The sequence below is a fragment of the Heteronotia binoei genome, chromosome 6 (genome assembly GCF_032191835.1).
Source record: "Heteronotia binoei isolate CCM8104 ecotype False Entrance Well chromosome 6, APGP_CSIRO_Hbin_v1, whole genome shotgun sequence".
Lineage (NCBI taxonomy): Eukaryota > Metazoa > Chordata > Lepidosauria > Squamata > Gekkonidae > Heteronotia > Heteronotia binoei.
In genome coordinates, this window is record NC_083228.1 from 63,375,033 (window position 1) to 63,403,023 (window position 27,991).

The 27,991-nt window shown below is 39.1% G+C and overlaps 1 protein-coding gene, 1 long non-coding RNA gene and 1 other non-coding gene across 3 annotated transcripts in view; 2 read left to right on the forward strand and 1 right to left on the reverse strand.

Annotated features, from left to right (window-relative positions):
- CCDC186 (coiled-coil domain containing 186) overlaps nucleotides 1-21,602 on the forward strand; it is a 54,378-nt gene extending 32,776 nt beyond the window's left edge. The window contains exons 6-16 of the mRNA XM_060241602.1: nucleotides 4,304-4,423; nucleotides 5,362-5,466; nucleotides 6,070-6,168; nucleotides 7,255-7,341; nucleotides 8,280-8,422; nucleotides 11,623-11,878; nucleotides 13,127-13,316; nucleotides 13,408-13,488; nucleotides 15,999-16,209; nucleotides 18,091-18,310; nucleotides 19,725-21,602. Coding sequence (XP_060097585.1) covers nucleotides 4,304-4,423; nucleotides 5,362-5,466; nucleotides 6,070-6,168; nucleotides 7,255-7,341; nucleotides 8,280-8,422; nucleotides 11,623-11,878; nucleotides 13,127-13,316; nucleotides 13,408-13,488; nucleotides 15,999-16,209; nucleotides 18,091-18,310; nucleotides 19,725-19,808 — 1,596 coding nt within the window. The 3' untranslated portion in view covers nucleotides 19,809-21,602. The remainder of the gene's footprint in view (nucleotides 1-4,303; nucleotides 4,424-5,361; nucleotides 5,467-6,069; nucleotides 6,169-7,254; nucleotides 7,342-8,279; nucleotides 8,423-11,622; nucleotides 11,879-13,126; nucleotides 13,317-13,407; nucleotides 13,489-15,998; nucleotides 16,210-18,090; nucleotides 18,311-19,724) is intronic.
- TRNAT-CGU (transfer RNA threonine (anticodon CGU)) lies at nucleotides 11,260-11,326 on the reverse strand. The gene has a single exon. It is a non-coding gene; the product is annotated as a tRNA-Thr (tRNA).
- Nucleotides 21,603-23,598: 1,996 nt separating the features above from the next.
- LOC132573803 (uncharacterized) lies at nucleotides 23,599-27,206 on the forward strand. The gene is made up of 2 exons (XR_009555564.1): nucleotides 23,599-23,647; nucleotides 25,232-27,206. It is a non-coding gene; the product is annotated as an uncharacterized LOC132573803 (long non-coding RNA).
- The last annotated feature ends 785 nt before the right edge of the window (nucleotides 27,207-27,991 follow it).

Here is a 27,991-nt window from a genome sequence, read left to right on the forward strand (position 1 = left end):
ACAGGAAGTGATGTCACTTCCTGTTTCCGGCAGGTGACGCGGGGAAATGATGTCACAGGAAGTGGTGTCACTTCCTGTTTCCGGTGGTGGCATGAGGTCACCGGAAGTGACGTCACTTCCTGTTTCCGCCGGCGCGCGCGCGCACCCCTGCCTCCCCCCTTCCCCCCCAAGGTGTCCCTGGCTGGCCTTCAGACATTATGGTCACCCTACCCATATCTAGCTTTTCAGGAGTCTGGAGTGTCGTCAGCTCCTGATATTTCCTTTTTCCCCAAGGTGATTTCTTAATTTCACCTTAATTTAGGGGTTTGATTGCCCACGTTTTATCCTACACCTTCCTCAGATGAGGAACGTAGGCTGCATGCTTTAGATGTTAAGCGTGCCTTATTGTTTTATTTGAGTCGCTCCAAGAGTTTTCGTCAGGACCAGCATCTTTTTGTTTCTTATGCTGCTCCTAAGTTAGGTTCCAGAATCTCATCTCAGCGGCTTTCAAAATGGCTCACTGAGACTAGTAAACTGTGTTATTTGTTGGCAAAGAAGCCATTACCAGGGCCTATTCGCGGACACTCTACAAGAGCGATGGCGACATCGGTGGCATTCCTGAAAGGCGTTTCCCTGACGGACGTTTGTAAGGCTGCCACCTGGTCCTCTCCGCATGCCTTTATGAAGCACTACGCACTGGATGTGCATGCTCAGCAGAGGACTCGTCTGGGAGCTGCGGTGCTGCAAGCTGTTTCTTCTGGTTGACCGTCTTCCCACCTCCAGATATGTCTTACTTGCTAATCTCCCATGAGTGTGAAGCACCGAGACCACGAAGAAGATAGACAGGATGCTTACCTGTAACTTCAAGTGGTCATCTGTGCATTCACACTACCCGCCCTCCTTCCCCACTGCTGACGGTCTCCCTCCAGTAGGGGCTTCCAGCGGTCAGGAAGGAACTGGCGGGATCCTTTCGCTGGCGCTTGCGAGCATCCGCACAGGGACGCCTGCGCATGCCTGTTGGTGCCAAGCTCGAAAAAATCCTGGGCTTTTTACATACAGATTCGGGGATCGGTGCAGGCGCTCTATCCCATGAGTGTGAATGCACAGATGACCACTCGGAGATCTACAATTACAGGTAAGCAACCTGTCTTTCTGGTATGAGCCATGTTGTGGTTCCCCAACCTGATCTACTGACAGATGTGACATTGGAGAACTAACATTCCCAAGCACACTGAAACTTAATTTGGCTCAGATGCATGGGATGGGGGGGAGGAGTGCTTCAGCCTTTCCCGCATGTTGTTTTCCGAAGCTGAAGCAGCCATGGTGGTGAGTCTGGCAACCCTGTTTGCTCCACTGTCCTTTCCTTACACCATATACTTGAGCCTAATTGGGCCACAGAACACTTGGGAGCATCAGTTGCCTGATATGTCAGTCTGTAAGTCAGGTCAGGCAACATGACTTGTGGCAGTTGCCATGTTGTTACACCAGGAGACCACAATCTCCAGGGCTTTTTTTTGTAGTAGGCAACCCCCCCCCCAATGTAGCCAATACTCCAAGAGCTTAAAGTAGGCCCTGTACTAATAGCCCTGTAAGCTTAAGGAGGATTGGCTACATCAGGGGTGTGTGGCCTAATATGCAAAGGAGTTCTTACTACAAAAAAAAGCCCTGACAATCTCTATTTTAGGGCCCTGAGTGTTCTTGTGAAAATGAGGCAAGGGAAAACAAACTGGAAGGAAAATTAAGCTATGGTTTTATAGAAGATTTCCACAAACGCAAAGCTAAGTATTTGTGTGCTGAATGCTACTAATTTAGCAAGATTATTTAGCAAGATTAAGAAAGTGTAAATGCTCTTGTCCTCATTATAATTTGTATTTCGGGTATTTTTTCTAATTTTTTTAAACAATATTTGTTTTTAGATAGTTGACTCTTGTTTGCTGGCTGAGGTTATATAAACAAAACACCCAGGCAAATTCCTTAGGAGGGGTTTAACTGGTGGTGGTGTTCTATCTTTGTGCAAAAAATGGTTCTAGGAAAAAAGCCCAAAGAAAAAACTCCACGGACATAAATGCTCACAGGAAAAAAGCCCCCATGGAAACATGTCCACATGGAAAAATGCCAACATGGAAAGAAGCCCACATGGAAAAAAGCCCATACTGAAAGAAGTCCCCATGGAAAGAAGCCCACATGGCAAAAAGCCCCAATGGAAAAATATGTGAAGCATCATAGATGTTTATAATTGTGGAATAGGGTTGCCAAGTCCAATTCAAGAAATATCTGGGAACTTTGGTGGTGGAGCCAGAAGCAAGGTTGTGACAAGCACAACTGAACTCCAAAAGAAGTTCTGGCTATCACATCTAAAGGGACCACACTCCTTTTTGGGGCTCATAGAATTGGACCCCCTGGTCCAATCCTTTTGATCCTTGGAGGGTATTTTGGGGAGAGGCAGTGGATGTTATGCTGCAAATTTGGTGCATCTGCCTCAAAAAACAGCCCCCTCAGAGCCTGTAATACCAGTGGATTAATTCTCCATTATACAATTTTTTTATTAATTCCAACTATGTTTGTTGATTTCTTCCTTCCAGATACTTGCCAGAGTCAGTCCTGCTTAGCTTCTTAGATCTATGAGGCCTTCACCACTTCTGCTATTTAAGAAAGAGAAGCTATCACAGAGCAGGCAGTAATTTGCCTAACCCCAAAACCATACATTTTGACATTTCTGAAAAGTATAGGCAACTGATATGTCACGATTCTGGTGTGGAAAAATCCAGACAGAATTCTGGTTTTAGGTGATAGAGATCTTATGCTTGAATTAAACAAAGATACCATCTATGGAGATGGCACCTTTGATAAAGTGCCAAATATGTTTTACCAGCTGTACACATGGCATGCCAAGTTGGGTAATTCATATCCACCATGTGTTTACATTTTACTTCAAAAAAAGAACATGGGCACCTATAATAGAATGTTTGAAATAATGAAGCTATTGATTCCAAATAAACTGTTGTGGGGGCACAATGTTCTTAATTCCTTGTTCCATTTCAGTCATCCCAATGTGTGGTATCTATTCAATGGACTGCAGAGGGACCTGGCTTATCACAAACTAACATTGGCCTAATGCACAGGCAGGTCGCCTAGAGGTAGAAAAGAGGAAATATGAAGCACTACATTACATGGTTGCACTTCTGAGCACTTCTGCCACAATATGAGCAGGTGGAAGATAAACTTAGTCACTTAAAGTGATTGGCTAATTTGCAATTAAGAATTATATCTGAGTTGTTGTTAAATAATTGTTGCTTTTACTATTAGGGTTAGATAGTCTTTTGTCATGGTCACTGGGTGTACCACAATGTATTAACATTAAAAAGTTTAACAAATTGTAAATTAATAAAATTAAAAGTATTTAATTTTATTTAAATATATATTTCTATGTAGAGTTTAATTTCTATTATTGTTTTTCTTTCTTAATAAAGTTCATTGATAACAAAATGGCCATTTCTTGTTGCGTGTGAATATGACTTATTTTAATCGTAAAATAACAACAAAATATTATTAATGGTTATCCACAATTATAAACATCTATGGTGCTTTACATATTTTTCCATGGGGGCTTTTTTCCATGGGAGCTTCTTTCAGTATGGGCTTTTTTCCATGTGGGTTTATTTCCATGGGGGCATTTTTCCACGGGGACATGTTTCCATAGGGGCTTTTTTCCTGTGAGCATTTATGTCTGTGGGGTTTTTCCTTTGGGCTTTTTTTCCAGTTACCACAAAAAATATATGTTAAAAGGCTTGCAGGAAAGCAAGATCTGAAGACAGACAAACCAAAGAATTATTTCATGTTTCTCTGCACTGAGGCTTTTACTGCCCCCACATGGTGATTTTTTAAAATATTCACAAATTCTTTAGAATTCTCTGACATTGTATTACATTAAAACAATCTTACATTTAGCTACATTTTTTTAGCTGAGGTTTGAAGTAGATCTTTCCTTGGTGTCTTTGCAATATTAAATGTAAAGTCAGAATGCCAGCTTGCCTTCCAGATGCCTTTCTCTTTTGACCAGTGATCAGGTGGGCTCAGCAGAAGGGCTTTCCAAAGACTCTTTCATCCTTCTCTAGTAGTGTAGAACAGAAACTGGAAGGCAGAATCTGTCAAACCTGAAAAATATATTATGATTTGATTCAGTTAATTCCTTGCATGTACTTAATTCCTCTTGCTGGAAGACAGGAAATGAACTTTTATTTACTATAGGCTTCTGTCCCTCTCATCATGTCAAATTAGTAAATTTAACTTCAGATCTAATAATCTACAATTGTCCCTTTTTAAGGAAGGTGAAGCCACTAGAATGTCAAGAGAAATAGAAAAATTAAAAGAAGAAATCAATTCTCATGTGATTAAAGTGAAGTGGGCCCAGAACAAACTGAAGGCTGAAATGGATTTACACAAGGTTGGTATGTTGATGTTTTGGCAATCTAATTCATATCCATGTCTTTTTTTAAAAAAAATTGAACTACACTGAATTGGCTCTTTTCAGATGGGGATTTTCAAGATTTCAGAGTAATCTGTAAAAGTGGGTCAAGTTGATTAATGTGGGACCACAAGTGAGGCAGCTCTACTGTTCTTTCTAAGCAGTTTTAATTTCATGTTTTCCTCTGTGTCTAATTCTGCACAGGAAAAGTTGGAATGGCTGAAGGGGATGGAAACTGGGCCAAAATGAAAACTTCTGACACTTAGCAGTACAGTGCTACTCTTAAAAAAAAAAAAGTGGGGGAGATACCCTAATGGATCATAGTTCTTACTGATGAATAAATGCATTTGGTGGGATGGAAAAGCAGGCACTGCTAGCTATCTGCAGGGAAGTTCCTAACTGGATTATCTCAAACTAGATGGCAGGTTTTTTGTATTTATAGAGGAAACAAATCAGACATTCAACAGAGAAATGCATGGATGTGTGCACTCCTTTTCAAGTACCGAAACAGGCTGTTTATGTACCTGTAAAGGAGGGGGGGTGGGGTGGAACAAGATGTTCTGTGGCCACCAATCCATATCTGGGCTTTGCAGAAATTTTGTAATAACAATAACACCTTTTAAAATGGTGTGGATGGCCATGAGATGGACCTGTGGCTGCTCCCTCTTGTAGTTTGGTTTTCAGACCCTTGCAGGGAAATCAGTGAAGGTCTGACAATGCTAGTGATGCACATTTGCTCAGGAATAAGTCATCCTATATTCAATATAATTTGCTTTCAAATTAGACATGCATAGGATTGCAGCCTTGTATTTTTCCCTTCTGAAAAATTTTTTGCCTTCTTCCATTTTTTAAAATAGTGCTTAGCTTACTGTGAACGTTAATTAACTAATGGTTGACCAATATTACTTTCCTTTTAGGAAACCAAAGATCGGCTTAAGGAGGCAACAACAAAGCTGACTCAAGCAAAAGAAGAATCTGACCAGATACGAAAAAATTGCCAAGAAATGATAAAAACTTACCAAGTAGGCATAAAGTCTCTGGAGCATAGCATTATTGGTTGTCAGGTTTTATTTTATTGCAAGATTCAGCATACCATATCTTGTGGTTGTACATTTGAGATGAAGAAAGTCAAGCAATTGCTTAAAGTTCTTCATGTTGGTTCTGCTTTTGGAAGATGTTCTCTTGCTTGAAGTTCTTCATGTTGGTTCTGGTTTTGGAGGATTTTCTTCACTTTGGTTGAGGTGGACTGTGTTGTTACTTACTGAACTTTATTGTATTGATTTTCTGTTGGAATGTTTTGTGACCTGGATTTTGTGACTTGTTATGTACGGTACTTTATTTCTTATTCTTATAATAGCATTTATTTCTCAACTGCATGGTTATTGTTTTGTTTTTTTCTATAGGTTTATTACTTACCTTTATGTCAGTATTTTATTGCTCCCTGAAATTGATAGTATACTCACTTGTGCAATAAATAGATCTCTTAGTATGTTTTTGGATGTATGAACTATTATAAGGTGATAGGCTCAATTATTGTGTAGGAGTTTGGAGGGCATTATTTAAGTTGGATATGTCACTTGTTCACTAGTTCTGTTTTTTATTTCTTTAAACCACAATTCTTTTAGGAAGCCGAAGAAATTAAATCAAATGAATTAGATGTGAAACTCCGACTTACAAAAGGAGAACTGGAAAAACAACTGCAGGAAAGGTCTGATCATCTAGAGGTAAGGCTTGTTCACTGCTTTGATGCTGTACTTTAACAAGGATTAAATATCATTGCAAGTTTTTCCTGAAATAGTGATCATGGTCCAGATGCTAACTAAAGTATAAGCTTTGTAAACTGGGATCTACAGAGAGTTGCCAGTTAAAAGAATATTCTTCTTAACAGAGCTTTTACCCAGTGAATAGGCGACTGACTTAGATGGCATGCCAGTTGTGATCAACTGTCAAGGGTTAATGCCTCAGAAAGTCCAAGAACCTTTGCGTGACAAGCTGTTCAAATGGAATTTTGTGGAGAGCAGTTAGTTAAGAAATGGCACTTGGGAACTGATAGTTAAAGAAGAGACAGTTTAGCACTGACTGAGGACTGGGAAAGAGGCAAAGAATAGTGAGAGAATCATGAAAGATTCCCATTCAAGCATAAAAGATGCAGAGCTTCTAATGAATAGAAGCAATCCCTGCTCAGTGAAAAGGGAGATAACTCTTTAAAAAGGAGTGATCCCTGATCTTTGATATGCGTTCTTGCCTTCTAAACATGAAATGTCAGGGGAACTCTGAAACCTATGCTTGCGAGTTAAAGCAGAAACTGAAAAGACAGTCTTTCTCCTCAAAGTTTCAAAGACCTTGTGGAAAAAGCAGAAACACTTACTTGTTGGCAACACATTATCTGGATTTAGTGTGATTGCAAAGTTACCTCAGTTTTTATTAAAAGTTCACCTCATACATCCTGTTCCTGATTCCACCGGACCTTTTCCTCACCAAGTTAAATAAAATATTTTGATTATTTTTCAACTTTCCAGAAGTAAAATATAAGTAGGTGATTTTGTCTCTTCCCTCAAGTCTCTGGGCTGGACCAGCATCAAAATAAATAATAATGTGACAGGTAGGACAGCCATGGACCAACAAATTAGAGGAAAATGGACATAGGATAGCTCAGCAAGAAAGAAAGAAGAAACAAATGTGTGTGAGGGAGGAAAGAGGGTGAGATTACCATACCAGTTAACAAAGTTTTTATTGTGTTGAGAAAAAAGGGGACAGGAGTAAATATTCCTCAAAATCAAATTCTGTGTTTTGCATTGTCTACTTTAAAGGTACATCATGCAAAAATAAAAGAACTTGAAGATGTGAAGCGAACATTTAAAGAGGGTATGGATGAGCTGCGAACACTAAGAACAAAGGTGAGGAAGGAGCATTTCTTATATCCAAGGGGAAAAGCAAACATTAGGATAGCTAATTCTGTAAATGCATTCATACATCTGAATGCTGTATTAATATATCTGCAAACTCCTAAGAGTTTCATTTAACAGGGTTGTCCATGAGCTGCTTCCTCCTCTAGGATTAGGCTATAGAAGCATTTAAGAAGTTGTTATGTAAGTGTTGTTGTGCTGATGATACATATAATTCCAAGAACTATTATAAGCAATAATCTTAAATTATCCCAACATCTTGTTTCCTTTGTAATGCTGCTAACTGTAGGGGCTAAAATCGATCAATTAGATCCAGCTTAAATTTTCTGTTAGTAGAAGGCACATCTGTTGGTGGTACAGAATTTTCCAGCTTCCCCCTGTTACAGCCTACTGAACTCCCCAAATGGTGGACCGTAGACTCTGTAGAATGGCATGAGGAGAAAATAGGAGTCTGTAACAGGATGGGGTAATCACTGGAAATCCCTTCCCTTTACATTAACAGAAAAAGTGTTGCTCCAGTTTAAGAAATACTGAACTGTGCTAATAATGTTGGGAATGATCCAAAGGTTCTCTAGTTGAGCCCAAACAAATGGGCTCATCTATCCAACTTTAGCTAACAAGGGATGAAGATAGGATGTGTTTTTCTTCTTTAACTTGAAAATCCAAAATCTTGAAAAGAAATATCCTATTGTGCTTTTGTCTCAGCATTTCCCCAAATATCTAAAATGTCTTCTTGTGCCCAGATAATTTCGACAGGAGGAACTAAAGTAGAGAACAAGCTGACAACATGGGATTAGGAAAAGAGACAAATAGGCCACCTGACAGTGATCTGATTGTCCCAATAATATTTTTATGACGCAAGTCGCTAATGAAACCTACCAGAAAGAATAAATATAACATTTACTGTAATATGTCCTGTTCATTATTAGGTCAAGTGTCTAGAGGACGAACGGCTGAGAACAGAAGATGAATTATCAAAATACAGAGAAATTATTAATCGCCAGAAGGCTGAAATTCAGAATCTTCTGGACAGAGTGAAAATCATAGATCAGCTTCAGGAGCAGCATATGAAGTGGGTAGTTAGGTTTTGTTGACATTATTGCCTGCATCTGTAAAATGCATTGTCATTCTTTTCATATATAATTCGTCTTGATGCAGCCAAAGAATCTGTATGCAATCCATCCACTGCTGTATATGTTATAAAGGTAACTAAATGGCTTAACCTTGGAGCTAAAGAATTTTCATAGCCATTTGACATTTCTAAGATTAGTACCAGTATCAGGATAATGACAATTTGAGGTCATGAAAGTTCGGAGAGGGAAGCTATAGTCTGACTAATTGGTACGTTAGCATTTAAATCTACACACTTATGTTTTGAAGTTGCTTTAATGACCTAGGGTATTGAGCATAAGGAATGCAAGTGTTCAGTAGACATTCTGAAACCAGAGTGAAATGTTGGCAACAGTATTTGCCCTTTGATGTGGCACTTTGAAGTAATGTGCAGTTTCTTTAGTCTGACCAATCACAGCCTTGAGATGTTAAAAGTGGGATAATTTTATGTATCTTAAGATCCTTGGGGAAAAGTGAACTACAAATAGAATTAACAAAACAGATAGGTATATTTTAGAACATTATTTAGTACATTGTTTTCCACTTGCCTTTCAGTGACTTACCAAGAATCTACCATTGTCTGTTAGCTTGACTCTCACATTAAATCTCTGCCTATCCACTGCTTTTTCATCATTATTCTCTTCCTTTCATGTATTCAAGTCACCTTCCTCCTTTTTAACCATGTTACTTCATCCTGCTTCTTTCTTTAGCAGTTTTCCCCAACTCTCTGTCTCCTCATAATCTCCCACAATCATCAAGAAGTGCTATGCTGTCCTGTCATACTGGCATGTGTCCTGTCTTAGGCAGGAGGAACTTCTCCAACGTAAGTGACTCTTCCATTGAATGAAGAGCCACTTAAGATGGAGGAAGGCTTCAAACCTTGTTCAGTGTAATGGTAGGATGCATAACACTAACTTAGCTCTTAAGATGCCTTGATGCTCATGGTAGTCACAACTTGCTTGTGGAAGGAGGAGTGGGCAAGCTTTGCTGGTTCCCTCTCTCTACATCCCCCAGTCCCCATGTTATGTCCCTGTGGGTCCACTGACCCAAGCAGGATCAGTAGGGTGGGTGGGGAGTCACTATATATATGGTCACTATAGTGGGAAATAGTATTCAGGAAAGTTACTATTTATGCAGTTCTCTGCTTATGCTGCATATGGTAAAGGCCACTATTTGCATCTTGACGGGTTCTGTTGACTGTTCCTTTAAAGAAAGGAAGGAGTAGAGCATGCAACTGCTTTCCAAATTTGACAGCACCTAATTATAGTGGGCTTATTTCATGAGTACAGCCTTTTAAAATCCAAAACAATCTTAAATTGTGAAGAACAGGAATACAGATTTCTGACTACAGTCTTGTTCCAATATGGTGCAAATGACCTGGGGTTTAAGGACTATTCTCTACTTTCTCAATGTCACACACCGAATATACGTGAGCATCTGATAAAGAGAAAACCACCCACGCAGCCCATTGCACTTAGAAGCAATAATTATCTAGGATGCAGCAGTGTTTCAGCAATCATCTTAATTCCTTTAGGATTTGCTGGATTCAGCATTCACATTTCCTTAAATGGTTCCAAGTATCACTGCAGTGTTAGCTTTTTCTGGGAAATGTACAGTAACACTGAATGCAATGTGAAATTTATGCATAACCTCTTTAACGGTTAATGAATCCTCAAATGAGGCATGTCTTGATGTTAAATTTAGAGTTAAATACATGCCATCAAGACAGTGAACTACAACATTTTATTTCTCTTTCCAATAATGATTTGCTAAGTATATAGTAAATATCCCCACAATAATAGGACAGCCTTCTGCTAACTTTGCCCTACCAAGCTGAATAGAGCTCCTCAACCATCTAGGGTAGTGGTGTTGAACTCATTTGTCAGAATGACCAGATTTGACACAAATGGGACTTTGTGGGGCCAGGCCATGTGTGTCATAAATTTAATGTGAGGTAGCAGAGATTTAAGCTTTATAAAAGACACAGACAAACACAATTAAAGATATTATTTTTAAATTAAAATACAAACATGCTTAAAATTCTTGGAATATTTTATTTAAAATGGAAAAGTGGGGGAATAGTGGAATTTGGCAATGCAGTTTTAAAATAAAACATCAAGAAAAAGCACAAGGATCATGACAGAAACTAAAAATATAAAATGCTCTGAGCCTGGGAAAACAATTAAATGTAATTACAAACTTCTCGCCCCTCCCCCCAGTCTACTCAGATTTGCAATGGCTCTCCAGTGTAATATCCCACTTTGGCTGTGGGTTCCCGGGTTAGAATTCTCACCAGGTCAGGTTCATTCAGCCGAAACAAGCTGGCTCAAAGCATCAACCTTTTATTTACAAGGACACAGCTCCAGGAACCATGAGCTTCAGCTGGCTTTAAGAATGCTGAAAAGTGGAATGAATCTCCACTCCATTGAAACACATTGCAGTACAAAGTTGCAAGAAACATATGGATGGGATTTTTCATTAAGGTCTATCTGGGCACAGAGACCTTAATGGAAAATCCATTCTGTGTTTTCCTTGCAGCTTTGCTTCCTGCTGCAGCCGACAAAGACAAGGCAGAAAGACCAGGGAACTTCTGCAACCTCGGAGCTTCAAAGGGTGAGGACAGGAAGGGGGAGAAAAGAGCCTGATTAAAGCCCTGAGTTGGACAGTTATGAACATATGAAACTGCCTTATACTGAATCAGACCCTTGGTCCATCTAGTCAGTATTGTCAGACTGGCAGTGGCTCTCCAGGGTCTCAAGCTGAGGTTTTTCACACCTATTTGCCTGGACCCTTTTTAGTTGGAGATGCCAGGGATTGAACCTGGGACCTTCTGCTTACGAAGCAGATGCTCTGCCACTGAGCCACCGTCCCTCCCCTAATGACCAGATTTGATACAGGTTCTGGTCTGTGAGCCGAACATTTGACACTCCTGATCTAGGGTAGCCCCACCAGGCACTCTTTAAGCCATGTTGTTTTTCTTTCTACCTGTAACTGCAAAAGTCAAGCAGCTAACAGGCCACAATACACAAAGCGAGTGAGCTTTGTTTTGCCTGGTGGCTTACAAGCTTCACAGGCCTGGAGTATAGAACATCCAGAAAATGAAATTTTGAATGTTAAGTTGAAGTCTTCTCGCCTGTTGAATGACCACATTTGATTCCACAGAGATGACCATGAGATTAATTCCTTGAAGGAAGAAGTGGACAGCCTCAACTCTCTGATTACTGACTTCCAGAAGGATATTGATGGCAGCCGAAAAAGAGAGTCTGAGCTATTAGTCTTCACTGAGAAACTGACCAGTAAGAATGCTCAGCTACAGTCAGAGACCAACTCCTTACAGATGCAGCTTGATAAACTTACCTACAGTGAGAGAGAATCACAGAATCAGCTGGAACTTTTGAGACAAGCAAGAGATGAGCTGGTAAATTGAAATGTTGATTATTTTTAATGAGGCAGTGTGTATTTTTGCTCAAGTTGCAGACTTGTATATGTCAGAACTTACTGCTGTCATTTCTGCTATTACCTAATAAAGAGCAGAAATTAAAAACAAAGGTAATGCAGATGGACCAGATTTTAAAAAAAGTTTTCTCCTCCCTGAAGTGAAACTTGAAAATGTGATCTTGTCTATTGATCAGTTTGTACCGTCACAGCGCATGAGATTAGGTGCTGGATTGCCACCATGTTGACACAAACAGCAGCCATGTTTTTACAGGGCAGGGTTTAACCTAACTTGGGAAGGATTTTTTTTTGTGACAGTTTCATATATCCTTGAAGGAACAAACATAATGTGGAAAACAGCAGTATCTGCCACATGCTGATGGTCATATGATTTGACTCGTTAGTTTGTCTAAAACAAAACAGTTGGGGATTATGGCAAGAGATGAGCCATAGTCAGATACCCATTCCGTTCACACAGGAACATGCAATCCTCTGTGAACCATGGCCATGTGGTACCTGAGCTTCCTGTACTGCTTTAGCCTGGTGTAACTTCCCTTCAGCTCATACAGATGCACAGTGATTACAGCTCTGCACAAGGTTCTTGAGCAGTTTATGAACCATACAGGAAGGTCCAAGATCAACAATTAAATCATACAAATGTTAAAAATGTTAACTATTAACCTTAAAATGAACTATTTCACAGCTAAAATGTGCAGAACAACTGCAGTAACAAACCAGAGATTAGTTGGAAGAAGCCATTTTAGAACCCAGGGAAGTCTGTATAGATTAAAAAGAAATCACTAATTTTTTGCCACCGAGGCACTGAGCAAATAGATGCAGGAAGGAGTTCCAGAACTGAGGCTTCACAACAGAGAATGGGTGTCTCTTGTGACATAACTTGAAAGCTGAGCACCAACATCTCCTTGATTGTGAGGAATCATGTCTGTCATGTGCAGAATATTCTGCTGAGCACTGCTCATGTCCCTAAGACTTGACTGAAGATAGCTAAACTAGTCTTCCACTTGACTTACAGTGGCTGCATTAGTTCTCTGTATTCCGTGACCTTTCAAAGTCCACACCAACAATAATAGTGTGCTAGGGAAAAATGGAATTTGAAATGTATTCTTAAATGTGTTACACTTTTATATTGCTTTTTCAAATTATACACAATAGTACACAAGTATGTTTAAAATATCTGTAATGGGGTTTTTGTTTACTTTTATCATTTCAGGTAAATAAATTGCAGAAGGAGGAGCAGCATCACAAAGACAATGTTGAAAAACTGCAGATAGAACTGAGTTCTCAGCAGAAAGCACTAGCAGACATGAATACTCTAGCAGATGAATTGAAAGATGAGTTGGCTACTCAGAAACGAAAACATGCAGCAAATCTTAAAGACCTCACCAAGCAACTTCAGCAAGGTTTATTTTCTCGGTTCTTGGCTTTTGTGGGATTTAACATGAGGTTTAAACATTAGTGTTGCATGAAATATCTTGTGTTCTGTTTTCTTAGCACGAAGAAAATTGGATCAGTTTGAAAATGGCAACTATGATAAAGAAGTCAGCAGTATGGGAAGTCGTTCCAGCTCATCTGGTAGGCACTTTTGTTAGACTTGTCAGTTGTTGCTTATTTAATTACTAAAACATAATTGTTTTTAACTTTGTTTTTCAGTAGCTATTAACTCAATTTTTAAAAAGCAAGGGCATAAAAGCGCTACAAAACAAACAGAGCAGTCCGAAATAGTACTGATAAAACAGCAAAAGAAAAGATAAAACTTATTATTTAAATGCCTGGGTAAAGATAAATGTTTTGCCCTGACACTTAAAGGAATTTAGGTAGGCACCAGGCAAATGTGAAGGGGGAGGGCATTGCAAAGAAGAGGTGCCACCACCAAGAAAGCCCTGTCTTTATGAGTTGGTCTGTATAATGGGTAGGTTATAATCAACTGAGAAACAGTGATGGTTGATTTACCTGCTCTAACGCCTGTTCTATGTTTGCAGTAGTGTGCATTCAATTATGGTAAACAGAAAGTGGATACAAACTGAGTTTAACTGTTCTGAACCCTTATGAACAAAATGCAACACAGTTGAGGAGTCAATCAAGTGACTGTCTTTTGAGCTGTTAGCTGTTGAGAGCCAGCATGGCATATTAGAATAGAGTTCTAGAGGAGAAGTCAAACTGAACCTGAGAGATATAAACCTAATCCCCATGTCTATCATGGAAGCTCATTGAGTGACTTTGGGCCAATCACACTCTATCAGGTTAAGCTACTTCACAAGTTTTGAGAAAGTGCAGGGCAGGAGGATGTTCTAAGGCAGAGGTCCCCAACCCCCGGGCCATGGACCGGTATCAGTCCGTGACCTTTTAGCAACTGGGCCTTGAAATATATAATTATTTCATTATATATTACAATGTAGTAATAATAAGATGACAATGACATTGGATTTATATCCTGTCCTCCACTCTGAATCTCAGAGCAACTCACAATCTCCTTTTCCTTCTTTCCCCACAACAGACACCCTGTGAGGTAGCTAGGGCTGAGAGGGCTCTCCCAGAAGCTGTCCTTTCAAGGACAACCTCCACGAGAGCTATGGCTGACTCAAGGCCAGTCCAGCAGCTGCATGTAGAGGAGTGGGGAATCAAACCTGGTTCTCCAAGATAAGAGTCCACACACTTAACCACTGCACCAAACTAATACAAATAAAGTGTACAATTGTATCATCCCAAAACCACTGCGCACCCCCACCCCCCGTCCGTAGAAAAATTGTCTTCTACAAAATTGGTCCCTGGTGCCAAAAAGGTTGGGGATCACTGTTCTAAGGTACTTTGAGTCCCTATTAGGCAGAAAAGTGAGATAGTAATATATCTAATTCTCAGCATGGCCAAATCTGTAGATACTTATTCCCCCAGTGACAACAAGAGCACCTGTAATTTAAAGAAGCAGTACCCTGTTAGTGGTCATTGAAGACATCACTAGGAAACCCTAACAGTATTGTCAGCCTTCAAGCCTTGGTCTCTGTCAGGAAAAGGCAAGGGGAGGGGGCAGGGCCCTTTCCCAGGCTGCTTTTGCCTTTGAAAGAGGAATCATTGCAGCCAGGCTTTTCAGCAACTACAAGGCAACTTGTTACCATGCAACTTGCATTTCTTATCAGGCCCAGTCGCTTGCTACTGGCCAGCAGCAGCTACCCCACAAAAACAGTGTTGTGTATAGTGGTTAGAGTTTAGGATGTGGGAGTCCTAGGTGTGAATTCCCACGCTGTCGTGCAAGCTCACTGAGCCAGTTACACATTCTCAGCCTAACCAACTTCTAAGAGTTGTTGTGAGGATAAAATGGATGAGAGGAGAACGATGTAAACTGCTTTGGGTCCCCATTATGGAGAAAAGGGGTATAAATGAAGTAAATAAAAAATATAGCTGAAGATAGGGGACAGATAAAAGGGAGGCTGATGAGTGGATGAAAAGGAAAGAAGGAAGTGGGGAAAGGTAAGGACATGAGGGTTGCCTAGAGGAGGACAAGAGAAAATTCCTTTGATTCCTGCACTGGCTTCCATTTCTCTAGCCAAAAAGGTGTGACATTATGGAATTCTACTTGGAAGTGAGTTCAGACAATAATACTTTACAGGAGTGCCTTTTGACAATCCTGGTGACCATTTTTGGCTAAAGAAGAGACGAAGGTTGGGCCAAGAAAATGTAGTGACAGACAAAAATGTTATTAGGTTGGATCATGTAGAAGAGCTTATGCAAGGATGTGGTGAAATGGATCTTCTCTAATCTGCTTGTTCCTAAAGTCCATTCTGAACATTGGAACACTTACGAGCAAAATACAACAGTATAAGGGACTGTAGTAAAGAAGAAGAACGGGGTCAAATGGCTTCTTCCTAGTGGTGGCACAGTGATCACTTGGTTGCCCCTTTGGTTGTGTGGCATTTTGTTTATTGGGGTTCCCAGAACCACAGCTAATACCTTTGGAATAAACAGCAAGCTACAGAAAGATGGTGGGGAAACAATTCATTCCACCAGCTCCTTTGTGAGGTTCTCTCTAGAGTACAACCTATTAGATGTACAACTGAGCCTTGTCAGTAAAATGTTCTTGTTTTTGACAGGATCTCTTAATGCTCGAAGCAGCAATGAAGACCGTTCACCGGAAAATAGTGGTTCTTCAGTAGCTGTGGACAACTTCCCAGAAGTGGATAAGACCATCTTGATTGAGAGAATAGTAAGGCTACAGAAAGCTCATGCTCGGAAAAATGAAAAGATGGAATTTATGGAGGATCATATCAAGCAGCTGGTGGAAGAAATCAGGAAAAAAACTAAGTATGTACAAAGTTTGGTTCATGCCTTCATCAGCTTTCTAAAAATGTCATAAGGGAGCAATAAACTAAACACTTCAAAAAGCAGTGATGTTGAGGCACCAGACGAGTTTACCCAAGAACAAATTATTCTGAGCATTTCAAGTAGGCCCAAAGTGCTTCCAGGTTTAGTGGGGTGAGGCTGGGAAGGCTGAATCAATGATGGAAAAAAGCAGTTTCTTAGCTATAAGCACTAATTTGTTTTTTTTAAGTCTCCAGTAAGTAAATAGAACCTACCATAGAATTAGACTAAAATAACGATGTTGATGAACTGTAGTATTTCAAAGTTAATTGTGTGTGTAAAATAGGCTGTGCTGTAAAAAAAACAAAATAAAAAACACCCTGCTTTGAAAGTGAATTCTGTGAAAGTATTTCCATAGTAATTTTCAGCTCTCACTAATTGCTACCTTTCATGCAAATTGAATCTTAGCAAATTACCTACTGGGAAGACATTAAGTTCGAAAGTATTTATGCCAGCAGGTGTTTAGGCACCAAGATCTTTACCCTTCCCAAAGAACAATCAACTTGCATTAACTATGTCAGTTTGGAGCTGCTGAGCACTGCATTCTGCTCACTGCTGTGCCAAGTGTACAGTGCCTTTTATTATTATGATATTATAAGACAGCCACTTATACAAGTTGAAGAGCGGGCAATGTATGGTCTGTGATAGTCCTGCAGCTATGAAACTTCTCTTCCCTACACTATGCACCTGGCACTTTCTGTTTCAAATTTAAGATGCCAGTTGAAAACATTCGTTATTACCCAGGCATTTGGTTCTTAATTTGGTGTTTAACTGATGTTGGCTAGCTGTTGCTTATTTTCTTGCCTTGATTTGATGTGACTTTTTAACTTGCTACAATTTTAATATCTGCTGCAAATTTTTTTCCATATTTCTGTCTGGCCCTATAGTACATTTATTTTTATCTGTGTGTAAGGTTTTACCTGCTGCTCAAGTTTTAATGTTGCATTCTAGAAGTTGCATTGCTGGTGGTTTTATTAAATATTTATTATTAAATTTATTGTTTGACTATATTTTTAAGACCATTGTATAATTTAATGTGTTTTATCTATAAAGAGCTTGTAATATAAGGCAATATAAAATAATTCAAGTGATAAATTCAAGTGATAATTCAAGTGATGGTCTCCATTTGGTACAGAAGCCAGATTCTTAATGTTGACTTTTAACATAGTAACTTTAGCAGTTTGGTTTTGTGGCGAATTTGTACATGCAACCTGACCAGCCTTCTTCCTTAACTAGACATGTGCAAATGTGTAATTCTAATTCCCATACAAAATGAATACAGTAAATGAGTACTTTACTGTATCAAAAATAAGCAGTGGAATACTAAGAATATTCCTTAAGCATTCTCAAGTTTAATTTAAGCAACGGTAACAGTCAATATTTTCTTTTACTCCTGACACTTAGAGGGATTCTAAAAAATTCCTGGGTCTCTAGGCTAAGAGTTGGGAATGGCTGTGAGATATTATTGACTGAATGTTGTGAATTACTGCCATGTCCTCCAAAGCAGGATCAAACCTGGGTAGGACAGATGAGAATTTATTGCAAGAAGCTTTAAAAAACCAGAATATCGTGCTTTGATGTCATGCTGTAGCTGCTGCTGCTGCTACTGTTGTTGTTATATTGGACTTATAGCCCACCCTTCCCTACACAGTAGGGCTCAGGACGAGTCACAGCATAATGAAGTCAGGGAAGGAGTATGGCTTTTTCCTTCGCAAAATGGTGCAATGAACCTCTCTTCTGAAAAGCTTTTAAAGTTCTTGCGGCCATTCAGTAACTCAGCCTTCGTTGAAACAAAAAAAAAATGTTTTATGTTGTTTTATACAGAATAATACAGAGTTACGTTTTAAGAGAAGAAGCTGGTACATTGTCCTCCGAAGCCTCTGACTTCAACAAAGTGCATTTAAGCAGGCGTGGTGGGATCATGGCTTCTCTCTACACGTCTCACCCAGCAGACAGTGGGCTCACATTAGAACTCTCCCTGGAGATAAACAGGAAGCTTCAGGCAGTTCTTGAAGATACATTACTGAAAAATATCACTCTAAAGGTGAGCATCTTTTTTCCCACAAGAGTGTTCAATGTAGGAGAACATTGTCCTGATGAATTTTACTTAATTTTGTAACATTTTCTATCATGATTTTCTCATCTGGGTCGAAGACGCAAAGGGAGCTAACAAAGCATGTAATGCACACAAATGAAATATTCATAATAATACTAAGCTGGGGATGCCCTAAAACTAAAAACCTCAGCTCTCTGAAGCAAATAATAACTAGAAACATAGAATTGGAAGGGACCTCCAGGGTCATCTAATCCAACCCCCTGCACAATGCAGGAAATTTACAAATACCTTTCCCCACACACACACACAGTCACACCTGCTCTGTGCCCAGAAGATAGCAGAAAAAAACACCAACCCTCCAGGATCCCTAGCCGAGCTGGCCTAGATTGCTGCCTGAACTAGGTCTTGCTATCCCATGCCCATATAGCAGGGAGCAAAACTCTGAAATATGTGGCAACTTTTGAGTAACTATGCATTATTGACTGAGTGTTGCTGTCACTGAAACCAGTAGACTAACAAGTGGTGACTAACGTATTAATTGTGACTAATTTATGCAGTGGGACATAGTGAAAAGAACGAACTGTATCAGCATCCAAATATAGGTTTTTTTGATGTTTTTTAAAAACTAACTGAAGCTTTGGGGATAAGACACGCTTCAAGGGAGAAGAGTTCCAGGGGTTGATGAGGAATATACTTGATCAGATCCTCGTTATCTCCTGGCTAGATGGAGTATGGACCATGGTCTTGCTGGATGATCTCAAAGTGAAAGTGATTTAAAGTGGACAAATGAACCAGCAGAGATACTGCACTATATACTCATTTATGTACAATACCAATTCGTTTTAGTGGTTCTGGAACACATGGAAAATTATGGTACTGCGGAACGTCTTAGGAAATCTATATGTGGGAACAGTGTATGGGTAGATATCCAGAATTAGTAATTCAAATATCCTTGAAATACACCTAAGTCTAGATGTTAAAATGTGCATGTCTAGATGTTAAATATGAGTTTCTTAGAAAAATCCACAGCCTTGGTTTAAGCAACAAGTAAACTTACCCCATTCGTGTTTGTTTCTTGTTTTTTTAAAGAGTGTCTTCAATTTCTTTCCAAATGGCTAATAGAACATTTCAGATAATTATAGAAAGGGCTTCTTACAAATGACAGCATATGACCGCACACTTAATATATTTTAGGTGTACTCAGAAAAAAACTACATTCTCAAGAAATAAAATATTTTTCAATACTTAATTTTTTTCTTACAAATTTGTGTTTCCGCAAATAAAAATAGGTAAATGCAACCTTCAGTCTGCAATAAATTAATTTACCATAGTTACAGTGTAATTTTATTTTACATTTGATATTGCATAGTGCACTGAAACCTACTTTTCTTTTTCTTCAAAGGAAAATCTGCAAACACTGGGAACAGAAATAGAACGGCTAATTAAGCAGCAGCATGATTTGGAACAGAGGCTGAAGCAAACATAGCTGAGAGCAACGCCAAGAAGGCAGAAAAGGCAGGTGCACCGAACCCTCATGGTATATGAACCGCTTGTCTGCCAGTGTCTTCTGTCAGTCCTGTGCAGCTTTAATAATGCATTCTTATGAGAAAGGTTTGCAAGACCTAGGCCCTAATTGCCTGCATTGTGTGAAGTGGTGGAGACTTTGATGAACTTATATATGAACAATGTCTTCATCTATTTCAATTTTGACTGCAACTAGATACAGCCTTGTGCGACAAAGAGAGAGAGAGAGTCATCGTGATTTTTCAGACACTTATTTTGTGTGCAATTAAAATACCCTGTCCATGAAGAAGCTTGAAAAGAGTATACACGGGGGAGGGTCTTTTTGTAAGGGTGAGTGGGACTTAACATAGTAGGACATAAACATTCTCACATGCATAGAGTTACTTAAATTGGTTGAGGGTTTTTTTTATTTATAACATGTAGGGAAAGGCCTTCATCATAAGACTGTTTCTTTGCTCTAAGGACATGGTATTACATATTTTATCAATTAAGAGTATAAAAGGTCTCTTCAGTTATGCCTTTTTTTAAAAAAGAGAGTGTGTTGAATGTGAAACTTCTGCTGCGGTCAATGGGTTTAAGAAGTTGCTGCCTGCATATAAACAGCTGCATGCATCTGTAACATAATGTGAAACTGGAGAGCTAATGATAACTCTGAACTTTGGGAACATACTTTGATATGGGAACAGTGATCAAACAGTATCATGGCACAAATATGGATGATAAAGCACTAATGCATGATAGTGTTGGGGGGCAGAAGGAAAAGGAAGGTGTCCTTGATGTTCTTTTGCAAAAGTGAGAGTCATAGTGGGTCTGACACTACCAATGGCTGTGTCTGTGCTTTGCACAGAAAGGTCATTCTCTGTCACTTGCTGCTGTGGTGAGCACCTGTGTTCCCTTTATTTTTGACTATGATGAGAGGGTAATATCCATGCCAAAATATGAGTGCACAATTTCCAAAATACGTATCTAAAACATTAGATGCAACTAAGCATGGGAGTATGTGGACAAAATGCAATGAACTCAAGAGAGGCTCCAACATTTTGGAAAGAGAGAAGAGGTAGTGTTAGTTAGCCTTACTGTGCATTCTCTCTTGTTATGGCATGCACTATCATGTGTCTGTGTTTCCAAGGAGCAGAGCAGTCGAAGGAGGTTCCTCTTCCTCGTGATGGTGTGATGATTTGTATGGCTTTCCTAAATGAATTGTGCATGTTCAGGTTCATACTTGTCCTTTTATGAGGAGAGAGGTTGAGTAAAATCTTTCTCTCACACACACGCACACCCCATTGCTGGTTCTGTGGTTAGTGTGAATGTGAACTAACACATTAAGAACTTTTTCCTGCTTTGCTTCATTAAAATATAGAAACTGCCTCAGAAATCTGAAATACTTCTGCCTTTGATTATCCTTAAATTTCCCTCCTCCTATTGCAAAAACAAATGACCTCCCCACCAATTGCAATATTCAATTATTTATTCAAAGTACAAAAATGCCACTTGAATAGTTAACATAGTTTCCTGTGATTTTTCCATTTCTCCTTGGATGTATACAGTTTTAATTGCACTCCAAGAATACTGCTTTTTTTGAAAATTGAACAGTCATTGTATAAACATGTATAGTGCAAGAGTTTGTATTTTTTTTTTTAAAGCCACACATTTCATATTTTTCTGGGAGTGATATGTGTGTACAGTAGCAACATTACAGTAGCAGAACTATTTTGATTTTCAGTGTATAATCTCAAACTCTGCACATTATGTCCTGGGGGTAAAAATCCTTAGTGTAGTATATAATGAACTTAGAATATTTTTTTTCAAAATTCTATTTTAATTCATTAGGTATAAATTACTGAAACTATAAAAATGTGTCACTTTTTGGTAGCCCTATTTAATCAACACAGTATTGATTTCAAGGACTAGAACTTCAGATGTAATCCCATGTTGAAATGTTTACAAAAACTGGGCTTGTTTGTTAATTTGTATGGTAGGATTGTATTTATTTTCAGTATAATTGGTTATCTGTAATTGAACCCTAGGTACATGCTTGAAAAGTTGTACTTACACTGGAGCTTGTATAAAACTTCCCTCCTGATGTAGTGTCGGCCTCAGCAGAAGGACTTTCTTTTCACTTGAGTTAACTGGTTTGGCACAAGTTGCATTTCTGTGCTAGAATATTAGGAAACAGAAAGGAGTGCTAGAGAAAAGTGCAGACCTAGGCTATGTTTACAGAGAACATTATTTAAGAAGCATTTAACATGCCTTGTCTTTTGTGCTGTTCTTAATGAGGTTTGATATTAATTAACCCAAAGAGCATGGTTCTTGAATTACATGCAGGTATTCCCACAGCAGTTCCTTGCATTTGGAGAATAATTTGTGTGAAGCAGCTGCTACACACAAATGCGTACTGTTAGTATCAAACTAGATCAGTGAGAGACATTGGATCTCCTGGTATCTTTTAAAAGTACTTTCAGGTGCATCATTTGTATCCAGGGCCTGAATTCTGCTTTTTAAAAAATGCTTTTGAGAGCCTGTCTCAGATCTTCCAAGGTCTCATCTGTCTTTTGTAGTATATTGCCACAAATGCATTCTTGCAAAGGCATGCAAAATGGTGTATTCTGCACAAAGCACCCACCATGCAAATTAGTAGACAGAAGCTGAGACATGAGCAAATGTGAAGGATCTACTGTGTTCTCCAGCTTCATCCACTTCGGCTCTGCAAAAAGCAAAGGGGAGAGAAGATTATCTGAATTAGTGATAAAAGTGCACCTCTGAACGGCAGGTGATGATACCCAGATATAGTCCTTCTCTTTCTTTCTCTCCTAGGATACATTGCTAAACTCCATAGAGAAGCAGAGGAGATCCTTGCATTGGCCGTGCTCACCCTTGTTAGGATTCTATTCCAATAGATTTTGTGTGTTGTATGTCTGTGTGTGAGAGAAAGGTAAAAGTAAAGCATATCCTTGATTGCTTCTACATAAATATCTAGTGCTGTTTGACTTTGTTCGTGTGAAAGAACCCTTAGGAATGTAGCATCCCTCTCTAATGTGTATAGTTGTATGCCAGTATCTCCTTGGTTACAATCATGCACTGAAATGACAGCAAAACTGAATGTTTCTAATGATTCTCTTCCACCAACAGGTTTTACTTTGTATATTGGCAGAGAAATATGTAAAATAATAATGTAATTTGAAAGCTTGCATTGTTTTTCTGAGGCAGAATGTCAGTGGAATGAAGAACAGCATGATGGAATTGGCAAAACATGCAATTGCATTGTTCTTAGTTGTTGTTTGTTTGCAGCAGCTTCTTAATTGGAGGTATCCTTCTATTCTGGCTTTTTTCTATATTAGAGAACAAGTTTGAGTAAGGGATTTCTTGTGTTTGTATGGAATATGTACATCAAGGATTTTTCTGATGGGACTGTTGCAGTGTTTACTCATATCCACCATGTGCTTGAGATGGCTTTGAAAATGAGTTGTTCGGCTTATCTGTATTTTTTTTAGAAATAAGTATTTTATGCAGTACAGTAATCATTTTTCTTTTACTAATTGTAGCTTTTGGCTGGGAGCTGGGGAAGTTTTTAATCCTACCTCCTTTGCCATTTTCCCTTGAAAAATGTGTACACCAAAGGTGCTCCTGCCCTACCACCATACCTGTGAAAATAGTAACCGAAACAACTGCAATCTATAAAAAGGGAGGGGGGAATCTTTAAAATGATCACAGAACTACATCACAATAAATGTAGTTCCACCACTTCATACATGCTTTGTATCATCAAACAAACTTTCTTTTTAATGACAGCCAAGCTTCTCAGTACACTGAATTTTGCTCCTGCTCCCAAATTAGGTACTTTTGCTGTGCTTGTACAAAATAATAGAGTACACAACCCTTAGCCAATGACAGGGTTCATGCACTAATGCTTTTGCCTGTTCTAAGTGCAGAAATTTTATTTTATTTATTTTATTTTATTTATTTCTCGCCCTCCCCGCAAGGCAGGCTCAGGGCAGCTCACAACATAAAAACTTCACATTAGTAAAACAAAATATCCTATAAAATAGTGCAATCAGTAAAATTAAATATTTTAATAATTAAAACAGCATTTCATTTCGTTTGATACTAAGATCGAAGTATTGTATCATTCCATTTTTCAGTGCGACAACCTTCCATCTACTATGCAGGCTCCGTATTAATTGAAGGCCAGCTGGAAGAGGACGGTTTTGCAGACCTTGCGGAACTGCCAAGATTCCGCAAGGCCCGCACCTCCTCTGGTAATTGGTTCCATCAGTGGGGGGCAGCGATCGAAAAGGCCCTTACCATGGTGACTTTCAGTTTGGCCTCCTTCAGCCCAGGGATTACCAATAGGTTTTGAGAACCAGATCGAAGTACCCTCTGGGGAATATATGGGGAGAGACGGCCCCTAAGGTAGACAGGTCCTCGACCATATAGGGCTTTAAAGGTAATGACCAGCACCTTGTAACCAATCCGGTACACTATTGGCAACCAGTGCAGTTCCCACAGCCCCGGCTGTATGTACTCCCACTTAGGGAGTCCCAATAACAGCCTGGCCAGCCTGCACTAGCTGTAGCTTCCGGGTTCGGCACAGGGGCAGCCCCATATAGAGGGCATTGCAGTAGTCCAGCCTCGAGGTGACTGTTGCATGGATCACTTTTGCCAAGTTGTTGCGGTCCAGGAAAGGGACCAGCTGCCTCACCCACCTAAGGTGAAAAAAAGCGGATTTAGCAATGGCTTCTATCTGGGCTTCCATTGTCAGGGCAGGCTCCAGTAGTACCCCCAAGCTCTTGACTTAGTGCGCCACTTTCAGAGGTGCACCATCAAATGCTGGTAGAAATGGCTTAGCCATGTTATATACACAGCCAAAATGAAACAAGAATCTCTAATGCTGTTTCCTTGCCACTGGAGATACTTAACTCAGGTATTAGGCCTCCGTCCTTGAATATCCAGTCTTATGTGCAGAAAATCTCCAACACATTTAGAGCTTGAACTAGGGTCCTCAATCTTGTTGAGCCTGCAAGCACTTTGAAGCGGTGGAGGGTACCACAAAATGGCTGCAGTAGGGGAGAGGAATCACACAGAGATGGGGGGCGGTTACAGGATCAGCTTTTTACTTTGTGGAAGAGATGTTTTATGCCTTCAGTTTGCAGAGGTGGGAAGGTCCTAGTCTAAGCCCAAACTGTGGTGATCCTGCCCAGGATGAGCTCAGTGTGTTGCTAATCAGCTGGTTGGTATGACCTGAAACTCCATATTTTTTTCTGTCCCATTTAAGATTTGCCCCCTAGACTCAAGAAGTAGGTGGGTACCAGATAACCCATCGTTGGGTGCCACAGACATCACATTAGGGATTGCTAGTTTACAATGCTTTGCAATAGTTTTATGTAGTGACCTAGCATTTCCATTCATGTATTAATTCCTGATTGGATGAAGAAGGCTTGTTAGAACAGCCTGTGTTGATAACGGCATTAGAAATTGCTTCAAACAAGAAAATACAGATACAAAGAATGCTGCTAGCCTATTTATACCACCATACTGTCTAATGCAGTGCAACTGAACAGTTACATGATACGAAGCTATCAGCCTCCTAAGCTAAGGGTAATTTTGGATGAGGAGTATGTGCAGGATACAGTTGTTTTGTCTTGATTTAATGCAGTATTACAATCCCATTGAAAATCTGTAAGTAAACAGTGCAAGGGCTCAAGCTCTGAGTAGTTTGTCTTGTCTACTTTACTGAGAAATGTTATACTTCTTCCATTTCAAAACCCATCAAAGAAGGTACTTAGCCTGGACCTTAGAAGCTACTAGAGCATCCTAATCTCAAAAAAAGATTGTGCCTCAGAGCCTCTTAAAAGATGTTTGAAATTGATGTGCTGCAATCTGTAGGAAGTGATGCGAACATGGACGCTTCCTAAATACTGGGCTTCCTGGCAGGGGACACAGAGATCACGAGGAAGCTAAATGAATTTTCAGTCAACAGTTCCATCATGTTGTCTTAATGATAGAAATCATTTTTTAAAAGCCTTGTGAATTTGCAATGTGTCTTCAGGTATATATTAGCTCGCCAATCAGTCCTAATGTCCTGTCTGTCTAAATTGTTGGAAGATTGTCCATGAATTTCCATTGAGAACATTATTATTCAGAGCAGATTTCAGGACTTTAATACTTGCATCCTTTATCTAGTATGGAAATGCCAATATCTATTGTTAAAAGTTTGATTTCTTTTTTGTCCATGGGCAACTTACATTTTATACAATGGTGGTAATTCATTTTAAAGCCTTGCCTGTAAGTACATGGAAAAGGTATCTTTGTAATTCATCTTGGGCACACTTAGTTATGTTTGGTGTTATCCTGGGAGTAAGAGAGAGTGATTCAGCCCATTAATGCAGGTGAGAATGTTTGCAGACTTCAGATGCATGAATAGCTATGAAATTTCACATAGTCTAAGAAAGAAGGCTGATTCATACAAGCATGTGCATTACATGATTTCTTCTCATACATGATGACTTGCTGAATGTGTGAACTGATTCCAGTGAAACGTATTTGTGATAACATTCAATGATGGTCCAGTCAATGTTAAATTTTCAGACAAGTTCTAAATTAAGTTGATGTTAAATTTTCAGACAAGCTCTAAATCCTCTCATCTTAAAATAAGTTTTATTTAATTATGTTGTCTGAAAGGCAGCTAGCTATTCTCTTAAATCTTTGCATGATATTGACTTTTTTAAAAAGTGCTCTGCTATCACTAACAATTTTTGCTGGCCACACATTCTTTCCAATTAAATGTGTAAAAATTCTAAGCCAGGGCTTAGACTGAGAACTAGCTGTTCAAAAAATCAGGCTTGTGCTTTGCTTTGAAAGTGCTTCTGAAGCAGATGGATCAGGTGTTTTTCTTCTTTCTGTTCCATAATGGCATTTATAATACACAATCCCCTGTGAATGTTATCATGCTGTATTCTGCGTGTAATTTTTAAACATACAAGATAATGATATATTGAACAAACAACAGCAGGTGGTGCTAGAAGGCATACGTTTCATGTCTTCTAGCAAAAAAAAAGTGTAATCCATTTTTAGCCACAGCTATGTGGTTAATTATAATATAGCTATTTTTTTATAATGGAAGGACTCTTTATCTGTTTTGTGTGCTAATATTTTCACCATATCCAGTTTTTGGTGTGCTGATATTTTTATCATATCCAATCTTCCACTGTATGTATATGTATTAAGATAAAGCTATACAATATAATGCCTTGTGTCAATTATATTCTGTAGATACTGCTGTATAAATAAAGTTTTTTCCCCAGTACATGGGTATACATTATGTATATATTGGACTTTGAAATAAACAACATGAATAAAAGTACAGATGCTCCTGTTTACTGGCTTTAAAACAGTTCTTTTTAATGTGTATGTCTTTGTCCAGCAATGGGACACCATGCAGGCAAGTGATGTTGATGTACAGTACAGAATGAATCCAATTCTCAGTGAATGAGTCTCATGGACATAGAGGGAGTGTACATCCCTGTCATGGGCTGCTAATTATTGCATGCAACAAAGTGAAGTTAAAGTCACATTTTGTAAATCTTTATCATCATCCACCTTTCTTATTGAGACTCAAGGTGGATTACATAATGTTCAGTAAACAGGATGGGACATTGAATAATAGGATTGACTGCATAATTCTGAAACAAAGCATATTCACGTAACATGCTAAATGATGCAGAAATTACATAGTAGGAAAATAAAATCAGTGAGACAGTACATATTGTATTCAATAATGTATAGCCCACAGTCCCTTTCCCTTCATTAGATCATCTTTCTGAAGTATTACCTGTGCAAAATACCCTCCTGAATAATTCATTTTTGCATAGTTTGTAGAATGCCACCATTTAAAGTTTATGCATACTAATAGTCACACATATTACTGATGAATTAGTAGTTTGTCCCAGGTTGCATAGTTAGCTTTTAGAAGCAGCATACCATGATGCTATATGGAACTGCACTTTTAAAATATTTTACAATACCATTGCTAGCTCTCATTCCCACTACAAATATGTGCTTGGTGCTCCATTTGCTCAAACAGATAATCTTGCTGCATGAAGTAATTGCAGCATCTTTCCGTCCCAGCCTAAATAAGCCAGGTGTTTA